We start from the raw sequence: 12,976 nt of genomic DNA on the forward strand, positions 1-12,976 counted from the left end.
ACCCCGAGGCCCCCCGGGTGCTCCCGCGATTCGCGAGGTGCGGGGGTAGGGCCAAGCTGTAGGGCCACGTGGGAGGATGGGAAGGTAAATTCTCCTCACTCTGCATACCCCCAGGCCCATATCTCCGACACAACTTATACAAGTAGAAACAAAAAATAAAAAAATTGACTATGAATAGAACGAGTAATTCACGATCAAATTTGTTATTTTTGTTTCCAGCTGTATAAGTCGAATTTTAACGCGCATATTTGCGAAAAGATATATCACATATTGATCTACCCTACTAATTTGTTTCAAATTTTTTGATGACTTTTCAACCGACATGTACAAAACGAGAGAATGTCCCCTCGAGGAACAAAAATCCACTTCCCTATAACTCAAGCACTATCTCTCACCTTCCCTCGTCTCGTTCTCACCTGTGAAACGCCAACTCTTACTTATAGTCTAATTTCTTCGTAATAATAACTGATATGATCTAAAACAGCTAAAAATAGACAAGCTACCCGGTGTCCGTTACACATAGGAGCGCCGCTCCGATAGCTCTTCTATCCGCCATGTGACGCCGGCAACCCTATTATCGAGCGACGCCATGCATATGCATGTCGTCCTGGTATCGCAGGTACATGCGTACACACTACCAGAGCAAGGTTTCTGTTTCCAACATGATCGTGGTGGTACTGCATCATGTTTTTTGACGGCTCTAGCTCAATTTGAGCTTGCAAATTCCCTTCTCGGAGCTAATCGCTGTCCGATGCATCGTCAGGCCAAACAAGGCCATTCTACGTCGAGGGCAAAGCGGGCCTCAATCACGGCCATTCACCGTCCGAATAAGGCCCAATCTAAGTGGGGCTAACTGACTCTTTCAATATAATATAAGAAGAGACACTGCTGCGAGTGTAATGATGTTAGACATAACTAACCGTGTATAAACAGATGTGTAACATTCCGTGATTCGTGATTTAACACTAGAAGATAATGTAAAATGAACAAAACTCATTGGCACAACCGCTCCAAACATGCATATGGAAGATGTCGACTTACTTAGAGGACAAAAAAAAGGTAATATATTGTCAATGAGATGTTCCTCTCATGTCTGACACATCTTCAAAAAATGCAGCAGATGGACGCGAATAGAGATTATTCGGATAAATTAACGAGAGGATCAATGCACTAGTCTTAAAAAAACTGGATATATTTACCATTACATTATATTAACTAGTCACACCTTGTGATACACAAAGTTCTCATCGGGACATGCTACTACTTAACAAACATAATCTATAACTACTATATAGAATGAAGATACAGAAGACAAATGTTATTGGCATATAAATAGAAGCACTCACAAGAACAACAAAACATGTAGTAATCGTGCGGTCATCTAGCAAATTCTATGCTCATTGAGGCCACCCTCTCAAGGTCGTAATAACATGTGGATGGTTCACCTGTGAAATACTCCGATGTGTTTGCACCTGAACTTGCTGTCAGTGCCAATGTAGAACTAATACCTGTAAGTACCCCTTGGTCTTGTTGTACTTGTCCCGCCATTTGCCGGCGCAGTTCCTCTGCAACCGTGCTCATTGTTGGTCTGCTCTCGCTAGTCATTATTAAGCACTGGCTTGCTAGAGTTGCTAGATCGCTTATCAATCCCATGTTGTCCTCGTGCAATATTTCTGTGTCTATGAGCTCAAGGAAATGGCCTTCTCTCATGGCCTCTTGAAATATTGACGCGAGGCTGACCTTCTCCACGGATAATGGCATTCGCCGGGTTAAGAGCTCAAGAAGAACTACACCAAAGCTATAAACGTCACTCTTATCGGTGAGCTTGAACTTTTGGAGGTACTCAGGATCTAGATATCCCATTGTCCCCTTCACCACATCATAGTTTTCATCCGCAGTCCTAATTTTAGAGCACCCAAAATCAGAAACCTTTGCAATAAAATTATTGGTGAGAAGTATATTGGTGGACTTGACATCACCATGTAAGATCATTGGGTGGTCCAGTGATGAGTGTAGATATGCAAGTGCTTTAGCAGACTCAGCAGCAACTTTTAGGCGGATTCCCATTGTTCTGATGGATTGATCAGTTTGGATGTGGATTAGATTGTACAAAGTCTTATTTGGGACAAATTCGTAGACAAGAATTGGAACATCAAACTGAAGACTGCAACCAAGAAGCTTGACGATGTTTTCATGGTTGACTCGAGAAAGTATGAGCAGCTCATCAGTAAATTCTGACCAACTATTCTCATCAAATCCCTTGCACTTCTTGATTGCAACAGGGTTGTTGTCTGGATCAAGATTATATCCCCTATAAACAGTCCCCTGACCTCCTTGACCGATTACTGACATGTTGTTGAAGCGATTTGTCGCTAACTCAATTTGATCTCGGTCATACAACATAAATGGAATGTTGTTATCTCTGCTCATCATATTTCTTAACAATTGGCCTCCACGTAGATGAAAATACTCTTCCCTCTGTCTCATGAGGTCTTGTCTTGTGATTCGTTGTTTATATTTGATCCATTCTATTCCAAGTAAAGTCGTTAGAGTAACCAAAAGAGAGGCACAAATTCCTGGCAAGAATGGTAAACATTTTAAACACAAATAAATCGATGGGGAAGTAGCCGATAAGTAGTCATACTAAAAAAATATATGGAGAGTGCTTTTACAGTACTTAGGAAGGTACCAGAAGGTAACATATTTCTAGTGCCAAATATTGTACCTGTCTCTCTCTCAGTATCTCTGGTACTAGGAGGCACGAAATTTTGCACAGAAAAATTGGTACCTCTTGGCCCCTTTTAAGAACTATATATTTTCTCACATATTGTTGCATGTAACATGAAAATCATAATTTATTCAAACTTATATAAATATTGCAAGACTGAAAAGTTTCTGTGTACCTATAGCTAGCCCTCTGTCGCATCGTCCAGTGGATGCATTGCCTCGTGTACCAAACGGGCAAGTACAATCATAGCCTCCATCCTTATTTCTGCATTTTCCGTAGCACTTGTACTTAATTGGTTCTTCACACTCATCAATATCTGCAAAACAAAATACGGATGATGTTATGAAATGGAATTCAGCCATGTTTGCGATTTAGTGTATGGCTCAAACTAATTTCATGCCATCCATTTAGAAGATCTTATTCACTTATTTGTTATTGGATATGGATGTAACCATCAGACTTTAATAGTAGAAATTGACTATGAGTATCCCGCATGCATGCCATATTTTCTGTAGTACAAGTTTCAATGGGCATTTCTTGGATTTTCTCTAACTACGAAGGTAGCCCGCGTGTATGCACGGGCACTTCTATTGTAGGAAAATTGTATTGACAAACCCTCGTGAAGACGCATGATGTGGTGACAACCAAATTAAGTGTAGATATGATTAACGGTTGATTTTTTTTCCATAGAAGTTCAACAATTTTATATTTTCTCCACAGTTTTAAAGAACTTGGAATTGATTGGCAGTGCAAAATATCAACAATTATTTGAAGCTAATTTCTTTCTCTATTTTTATGCATGTTTGATTGTTTTCTTTGAAACAATATTTGTTTGAAATAAGACCACAATTATATATATTTAATTAGTATGTGTAGTGTACCTAGAATGAAGTGGTTTATAGTAAAGTTTAATTATTTCTATATTGTAACCCGGTTATACCAAGAATACAATTTTGTCACGTAAATTATGATCAATAAGTTCAATATGATTTACATCTTCAGAGTTAATCAAACTTAGTAAAACAAATCACGACTACTTAACAAAAAAAATTGGTTCACCTATTTTGTTTTTGGCAGTTCAAATACTCATACTTAAAGAATAAGTCTTTGCACAAGGGACGTGTAATGCCAACACTCATATATATAGGGGACAATTTGAACCATGCCACACAAATTTTGCAAAATTTGTGATATGCCACCCTGACCCACATGTCATTGACTCATGTGGGTCCTACATGTCATTGAGATACGGGTGGCATATCTCAAATTTTGCAAATATAGGGTGGCCGCTTATTTGCTCGATGTATAGACCATATTTTATCGGGGGTTGCTAGCACGCGCGTGCGCGCCAGGAAAGGAGCTGGCGCGCGCACCAGCTAGCGTCTGTACGTATTTCTTTTTTTCCTTTCTTTTCAATCTCCTATTTTGGCGCATTTCCTTTTTTTTCTCTTTTTTTTCTCAATCTCCTATTTTGACGCCACTGTTTCCTTCTTTTGAGTTTTTTTAAGTGTTAGCATGCGTATTTTTGAATATTTTAAATTTTTATATGAAAGTTTTCAAATTTAAGTCAAATATTTTGAATTTTAAGGTGAAAGTTTTTAAATTTGAGTTAAAAGTTTTCAAGCCCGAGTTAAGTTTTCAAATCTTGACTTGAATTTTTTAAAATTTAAGTTGAAAGTTTCAAATCTTCAGTTGAAAGCTTTCAAATCCGAGTTGAAAGTTTTCAAGTCTGAATTGAAAGTTTTCAAATCCAAGTTGAAAGTTTTCAAGTCTGAATTGAAAGTTTTTAAATCCAACTTGAAAATTTTCAAATCCGAGTTAAAAGTTTTTAAATCTTGAATTGGAAGCTTTTAAATCTGAGTTGAAAGTTTTCAAAACCGAGTTAAAAGTTTTTAAATCTAACTTGAAAATTTTCAAATCCGAGTTAAAAGTTTTTAAATCTAAGTTTGAAATTTCAAAAAAAATCTTAAGTTGAAAGTTTTAAATCTTGACTGCTATATGCGTGCGGTAGTCAACAGAAAAAAAAAAGAAACGCGACGAAAAAAAAGAAAAAAAGAACACACGAAAGGGCCAGCGCGTCGCCAGCGCGTGCGCTCGAAAATGGGCCGTGTGGGCCGGTGCGTGCGCGCCGGTGGCGCGTACGCGCCAATTAGCTTTTCCGTATTTTATCTACTTATTTAGTTTAAATATAGGTGCAACACCACGTTGCTCCTTCCTTGTGCATGGGACGTAGGGTCCAAAATGTTTTTTTTCCCCAAAGCATGTTTTTGCTTAACACATGTAATTATAATATTAACCACGTAATATATATGTACAGAACACATTGTAATTTTTGTTCTAGCTTCGTCCATGTTTATATACATGTAGAGAGAAATTATGTTGCCACAAAGTCATTAGATGTCTAATTAATGGCTATTAATGCCAGCACCTATTTACAGTTATTCGAAGTAGCTCTTACTGATTCAACTTATGACTTTGACTATCTATCGATCACCATGACTCATATTAAAAAAATATATGTAATATTTAGGGTTTAGGGCAGCTAAAATTGATGAATTACCTGACTTGTGTGATAGCAATTTGAGGGTATAAACAAATGAATCAACTTCAATAAAGTTAAAAAGTTATTTTCAAAAAGTATTCCAAGAAATTTTTCACAAAAAGCACCATTTAGGAACTTGGAAAGCGTGCAAATCAAAATCTAGAATATGGAATCGAAAAAAAAATAGGACCTTAAACTCTATTATAACATCCTTGTCCTAGTAAGAGGTCTAATCCTTGTCCTTGTAGGAAGTCTATTGATATTGGTTAATATTATGCTTAAATTTATAACGTCATGATTTTCTTTTGCCTGCATGAACAAATAGTACAAAATTCAAATCCGACCGAACACAATACACTATAATTATTATTAATTATGTAATCAACTCTTTGTTTCAGCTTAAATAGATTAAGTGTTGGACAAACTTAACCCATGGTGCTTAATTCTTCTCTCCTTGTATCACACCTTTAATTTATTTTCATGTTATTAAGAAAACTAATCGTAATCCATATATGATTTTATATATGGTGAAGCGATAGCGCTGCAATGATCGTGATCATTTTAGCTGCCATAAATGTGATCTTGAGTGCGGGTTGTGATGCTACGGCTGCTGGCATCTAGTGTAATTGAGGGCCAGTGGCATTGAAGGAAATAAACAACCTGAAAATTGATTAGCATGGCAAAGGTGCAGACGTACATTGTGCAGCAGGCCAGAGAGAGAACTTTGGAGGCTTTGTTTATTAACTAAAGATAGATTTGATGGTTTAAATAATGAGTTCATCGGTTTAATTGTAAGTGTAAATTAGGTTATATAGATATTGCATTGTTAATTTTTATTGGCATACGATATAATGGTATACACTTTATTTTAAAACAGTGCATTATTTAAAATAATAGTGCAAAGTAATGTGCCACTTATTTAAATGAAAATTATCTTATATTATTAATTTAATGGATAAAAATATAATGGTGTAAATTTTATTTCCAATCATTATAGAGCTAATTTAGTTACCCCTGTTTAGAATGAGTTATATGATGATATAATCTTTGATTGTAAATTATGATTATTTAAAAGAATTAAATAACTAATGATAATTGTTTATATGGGGAAAAAGGAAGGAGAGGGGAACTCTACGTACCTACCTATGCCGCGGGACAAGAGGTGGGACTGTATTATTTACTTTGTTTCAAGATAAATACTATAATCTAATGGTTTATAATAAGGATCACCGATTTAAGTGAAAATTAAGGGATATATGATATATTTTTTCTTAGAAATTTTAGGATTTTCTCTAATTTATTAGAGTGTCACATGAAAGTTTGAGAATGTTTCAAGGAAGTTTAATGGACTTTTAGAACATACTTTCTCCGTTTCATAATGTAAGTCTTTCTAGCATTGCCCACATTCATATAGATGTTAATGAATCTTGACATATATGTGTGTCTAGATTCGTTAACATCTATATGAATATGAGCAATGCTAGAACGTCTTATATTATGAAACGGAGGGAGTAATATATTATACACCCCATACAAATTGATTATAAAGGGAACTAAAAATAGCAAAATTATTTAAGCATTTCATCCAGCCATGTGCTAAATGGACTGGTGTTTTTTTTTAAGATAAATGGATGGGTGGTTATGGAGTTGTGAACTCACCTCACCTAGGCAAAGGGTTAAATACTAGATTTGATGTATGTCCATCAAGTCTAAGAGTAAGTTGAATAGTGTAGCCAACTACTAGCGATAAGTCATTACTAAAGCTAATATGTATAACCGATGAGTTGTAAGGTTGTCTCTAATTTTTCTTCTCTTCTCTCTTTCTCTCACTTATATATTCAATGCATCTATTTTAGAGCATGTGAAGAGTTAGCCCTTGCATTAGAGCCAACACTCTTTTTTTTTTCTTTGCGTCTCTCCTCCACTTGCGTTTATAGTCAATTTATAACCTGCTATTATACTTGCTCTAATAGGACACACACATGCACATTTTGGTGGGCTTCACTAGCCAGATCGGTCTATCAGTTTTGGTCTATCTGTGATGGGTCAAGGAGCCTCGTTAGTAATGACCTCATCTCTGACGGGTTGAACTAGAGCCTGTTCCAGATGAGGCTTAGGGATATGGCACGTCACAGGTAAGGCCTCATTTGTGACAGACCCATTTGTAAACCCAACAAAGAACACCTCTGATGGGCCAATATATATATAGGCTCGTCACAGGTGACATTTTCTGTGTGATGGCTGTTGTTGAGTTTGTACCCGTCACGGCTGAGGTACTCATCTGTGACAGATATTAAACTTTTCTACTCATCAGAGGTGACACGAGAAAAAGTAAATCACTCCCCTATCCACCGATACCCTCCCCCACTCTCTCCCTTGTCCACATCTTCGGTTCTTCCTCCCTCCCTATGCATGCAAACTCCACCCCGATGCAAGCGCCGCCTTCTCTCACCCTTACCGCTGGTCACCACCTCCTCCGCGCCCTACCGCCAGCTGCTACCTCCTCCGTCCCCAACCACCGAGCGCTGCCACCACCACCATCCCCCGACCGTCGGGCGCCAGATTCGTCATCCACGAGCTCGGAGGACGTGGATCTAGCCACCGGGTGTCATCTCCTTCAACCCTGTGTGTCGGCCGCTGCCTCCAACCATTGAGAACCATCGCCTCCATCCCTAGACGGCCTGGCGCCGGATCCATCCTCCATGAGGTTGGGGGACATGAATTCAGCCATCGGGCATCATCTCCTTCAAACCCATGTGTCGGCCGCCGCATCTGACCACCTGGCGCTGCCACCTCCATCCCCCAGCCGCTGGGCGCCGAATCTATTCTCCACGAGGTCGGCATGCGGATCCAACCGCCGGGCACCGTCTCCTCCATCATCGATAGATGCAGATCCAGCCGATGGGCGTCATCTCCTCCATCCCCGTGCGCTGCCGTCTACGACCACCGGGCGTTGCCTCCTCCATCCTTCGAGCATCGACCACCATATATGTAATTGTTTGTAGTTGCATCTTGCACCCCTTTTGATTTTTTTAGTGATTTTGACACCTGTGAGTCTATGACAGGTTTACTGCTTGATCCCATTTGAGGTGTGTGTCTGGTCCGGTCCTAATAACTATGCCTGTGACAGGTTCACTGCTTGATCCCATTTGAGGTGTGTCTCTTGTATAACAGGCAGTGTATTCATCTGTGGCGGGTACTAATTATCACTCGTCACAGGGGCCTCATACCAATGACGAGTCTTGGCTCGTCAGAGATGAGGTGGAGTAATCACTAACCATTCATCTATGACGAGGGCCCTATTCGTCAGAGATGATGGTTTAGGGCTGTTAGTGGTGATATGGACTGCGTACTGTATGCATGTGCCACCATTATGTATGTTTTATGCTTCAAGTGTGTGCATGGCGTGCATGCATGTGTAAGTGTGGTGATTGGGGGAAGTGGGGTTGAGTTTTTGGATACCTGGTTTCGCTGTTATCTGTTTCCTTTCAGTCTTAGAGCTGCCAGTTTTACTTGCACTTTGTTGCCTATGTGGCCTGGGTGGTGTTTTATGTTTGCTGATCTTCGCTGTGGTATTCCCCGCCATACTCTTCCAAGCTTTCGATAAAAGCTGGGCCCTTCTTTGTGGCCTTTCGTTAAAAAAATATAATATGTGATTCGAAATGAAAACAGAGGGGTTAGATTTGGATTGGAGGCCCCCGGCCCGCGTCGCTCCATAGGTGTGACACAGATGGTGACCCATCTCGCCGGTCAGTTGCCGGCCTCCCCCGACCTGCTCCTCCCTCACCGCCGCCTTAGCGGGCCATCGGAAACTGTGGGGTCGCAAGGACGGTGGTGGCGGGGCCTCTTCTCTCCTGGTCGAAATTCTGTGAGCAACGAGCTCGGGTCCATCCAGGCTCTATGAGAGCGGGCGATTAGGGCGGCGACAGGATGCCGGCCTCGGGCGCGGCATGGCTAGCTACGGCCAGAGGCCGGCCACTGGCATGCCGTGGCTGTGGTGGCAAGGTTGTGGTTGGCATGGGCGTGGCTAGCGGCGGCAGGACGCCGGCCTCGGGCACGGCGTGGCTTGTGGCAGCCAGAGGCCGGCAGCGGGCAAGCCGTGGCCGTGGTGGCAAGGCTGCAATCGACCCTGGCATGGCACGTCTGGCCGGTGGCAACAGGAGTGCGGCCACGGGCATGGGATGACACGGCAGCTGGCGTGGAGGCTAGTGATGTGTGCTACCGGAGTCAGTTAGTCCATGCTAGCCAGTCGTCTCCATCTTGTTCTCCCCTGCTATGGCCGACTCATTTCGTGTGTGAGGATCTCTTTTGGTGAGATGGTGGCGATGGCGGTTGGAGGACAATGGTCAATGGCGGGAGCTGCGAGCTCAGCTCCCCCCTCCCCCCGGCCTGGCACGCCGGTGGTATTGGCGCTTCTGGTGGTGATGGTGGCTCCAGTTCTTGGAGGATGATGGTGGCTATAATGTAGGACAGAAGACCAACTCGTTATGCTGTGATGGGCTAAATGTGCTTGCTTGCACGGTTGAGAGCGGGCACAACATGGGCGGTGGAACTGTGCTCATAGTATGTTGGTGGAGGCCATGGCGAAAGCATGGATGACGACGCCTACGAGTGTTGTTTCCTTGTTGGAGGCATCCTTTTCGTTTCCTCGTCCTACCATGTTTGGATTTTGCGGCAATAAACCTAGCCCAACTCTTTGGCCGAGGATAGCGGCGTACCATGACATCGTTCTCTTCCTGAAGGTATCGTTGAGCTAAACAATTCCATAGTCTTGCTGCTTTGACTCTTAAGGATGGCCTTTGAGAAGTCAGAGCTGCAGCGTCAAGGTGATCGACGAGCTTGGCAACGATAAATCAAAACCATGCTCGTTTTCAGGCGGGGCTTGGCTACTGTCCTCTTAGGATGCCGGAGCTACTGCGCAGGTGCTAGCTTGGCAACGATGACCAAATAGGACTTCAATTCGCCCTTTGAGTCCTTTCTCCAGTGTGGGGTAGTAAGCTTGTTGGTCGGCAAGGTTGTCCTGACCCTGGCGTTCCTACCGAAGTTGGAGTCGCTCGTGATGGTGTGATGATGATAATGCTGCGTATCTGCCCGTGCGGGGGACCCTTGTTTGATCTTCTAGCGTGCTACTTCATTTTGCAAACCTTGTGGTGAATAGCGTTTATTGAACCTAGCTTTTCTGACTTTCGTAGCCTTGTAGTTTTAAGTTTGTTAGTTGTTGTTTGGTGTAGTAGTTATGCTTTTCGCATAGTTTTCTCTAATTAACTCTCGTTTTCTCCTCAAGATGGGACAACTTCTTCTTTATATAAAACGTCGGCAACGGCCTAACCATTCGGTAAAAAAAATAATAGGTTTCCGACCAGAATGCATCGTGCTTTCAAAATAACAGATAAACAACGCCATATCTTATTAATTCAATCAACTTTTTGATTAGACCATGAACTGTGTTTCATCAATGCGTTCCACCTGAATGCACTCGTTATAACAAAATCTGGAGCCTGATTCAGCCAGGCTGAGTCCAAACTGGTCAAGGTTGTGTTTCTTTCAAAAATGTCCCTTGGCAATTTGCCCGCGTTATATTAAAGACCAGGATAACTTAAGAGAATAAGGCCAAACCACACAATTCTCGGTTAATTTGGGAAAATCAGACTGAGACCACAAAATCGATAAACTACCATCATAGCCAGCCTAACTACAAAGAGGTAAATCGTATGACCGTATGCACAATAGTACATGCATGATTCAGACCTACTTTATACAAATAAAAAAAATATCCTCATAGTATGGGTAGTATACACCACTAATATGACTAGTGCAAGGGGTATTATGAGAAAAAAAAAGAGATCGCATATTTACAAATATAAGTTGGGAAAAGTACTTTAAAGCCCAAACAAAATGTACTATAATCAACTATCAGTGCATTATAAACCTATTTCCTACATTTTAATAAATACTGAGGGTAATCGCGTAATTCCAAAATTCTAGCTGTGATGGGATTACAGGGAATTTTACCTTGGCAGCCGTTCTGACGATAAGGATTTCCTTGGTACCCGTTAGTGCAATTGCATATATAGCCTAGTCCATTAGAGGAGTTGATGCACTCGCTCTTGTCACTTTTACACACGTATGACGTGAGATTTTTTTGTGCTTCGTCACAGTTGTTCGCTGTTCGGATAGCCCAATCCAGTAGCATTGGCGCCCGGCCGCCATAGGTGGTGTTAAACTCCAACGAAGTCAAGTAGCTTGTTGAGAAATTGAAGTCGGACGAGTCCATGAGCACAGCGTAGCTGCACCTGGTGGCACTGTACATCGACGCTGAAGTGTTCAGGCGTTTGCTGAAGAAGACTGTGTAGTCTTGGAGCCCCTTGGGGATGGCTGTCTGGCAGCAGCCTATCCCGGAGCAGGAGCCATTAGTGGCACTCGTCACTTCACCTTGCTGGCAGGCGGACACGCAACCGCTCATGTACTTGCCCGTGTCGTCCTTATCAGTGATGTAAGCCAGTGTTCGACACCCGATGACGGTGAACTTGTTGCCGGTGTCGGAAAACCTGAATGGAGCGCTCAGGGTCTTGTTCCACTTATGCTGTTCCATCTCCTGAGAAGTGGTGTTGTAGCAGAAAGAAGATATCCTGTTCAGCACCCGCAGCTGACCGAGCTGAAGGGAGATGTTGAGGACCTCGAAAGCTCCGAGGAACGGCCTAGAGTCATTGCAGTGTAGCTTGAAGTGACTCATGGCGGCGCAGCTGTCTTGCCCGAAGATGCTGAATGGGTAAGGGATGTCCACGCCGCCGCACTTGGTGTCTGGGCATTCCGCCTTTGCCCCGCCTGTGAGGAGCTCCGAAGCAAACGCTATCGCGAGCCATAGCATTATTCGACCTCTATGGCAAACCATATGGTTTCGATCTGGTGGTGTACTATACTTTTCCTTTTGGGAGGTGGTCGTGTAGTTGTGCAGCTCATGCGGTTAGCTAGATGAGTGTTCGTATATGAAGATGAGCGGAGCCGCTAGCATCCATGTATCTACTTGGTACATTAACCACAAAAAATATATAAAGTATACAATAAGAATTAAAGATATCCAACGACTTGTACCAAGTCTACGCATATACTGTACATCTCAGTAATATAACTATAATACCCGACATCTTTTTCAATCCATGCCTCTATGCTCGCTTTGTCCATAGAAATATCTATCCTCTTATAGAAGGCATCAATGATGGTGTTGGTTCTGTCACCATCACCTATCGCTGTTTTACGGGACCTATATGTGGTGACTAGCCTTTTTTTTTTTTTACATTTAAAGCAAATGGCCTTAAAGTAAAATTACAAAACAAAGAGAATTTTGTTTGGACTAGCTTATAATCATGTGCAGCAATCAGTCACTTCAATTATTTGTACATGACGTGAGCTAACCACTAAAATTTGATTGATGCAAGTATATGGTCTATCACAAGACAATGGGGTATACTCCATCCGTCCTTAAATATAAGTGATTTTGGTAGGATGTGACATATACTAGAACAACGAATCTAGATAGGCTTGTGTTCAAATTCGTTGTCTTATGATGTGTCACATCCCACCAAAATTCATTATATTTAGGGACGGATAGAATATGATTCTAGAAAGATGAGGTTAAACTCCGTTGCAACCCACGGACAATTAATCAGCTAGAAAGATGTTTAAGTAGAAATCGGCCGGGCTTGCCT

General features: G+C 41.9%; 1 protein-coding gene across 1 annotated transcript; it reads right to left on the reverse strand.

Annotated features, from left to right (window-relative positions):
* Window positions 1–1,176: 1,176 nt before the first annotated feature.
* LOC127771155 (wall-associated receptor kinase 2-like) lies at window positions 1,177–12,302 on the reverse strand. The gene is made up of 3 exons (XM_052296994.1): window positions 11,283–12,302; window positions 2,904–3,044; window positions 1,177–2,576 (listed from the first exon to the last, which is right to left on the reverse strand). Exons 1-3 carry the CDS (start codon window positions 12,160–12,162, stop codon window positions 1,378–1,380), a joined length of 2,220 nt encoding a protein of 739 aa, XP_052152954.1. The 5' UTR covers window positions 12,163–12,302; the 3' UTR covers window positions 1,177–1,377.
* Between the last annotated feature and the right edge of the window lie 674 nt (window positions 12,303–12,976).

This window comes from Oryza glaberrima, chromosome 4, assembly GCF_000147395.1.
Source record: "Oryza glaberrima chromosome 4, OglaRS2, whole genome shotgun sequence".
Taxonomy (NCBI): domain Eukaryota; kingdom Viridiplantae; phylum Streptophyta; class Magnoliopsida; order Poales; family Poaceae; genus Oryza; species Oryza glaberrima.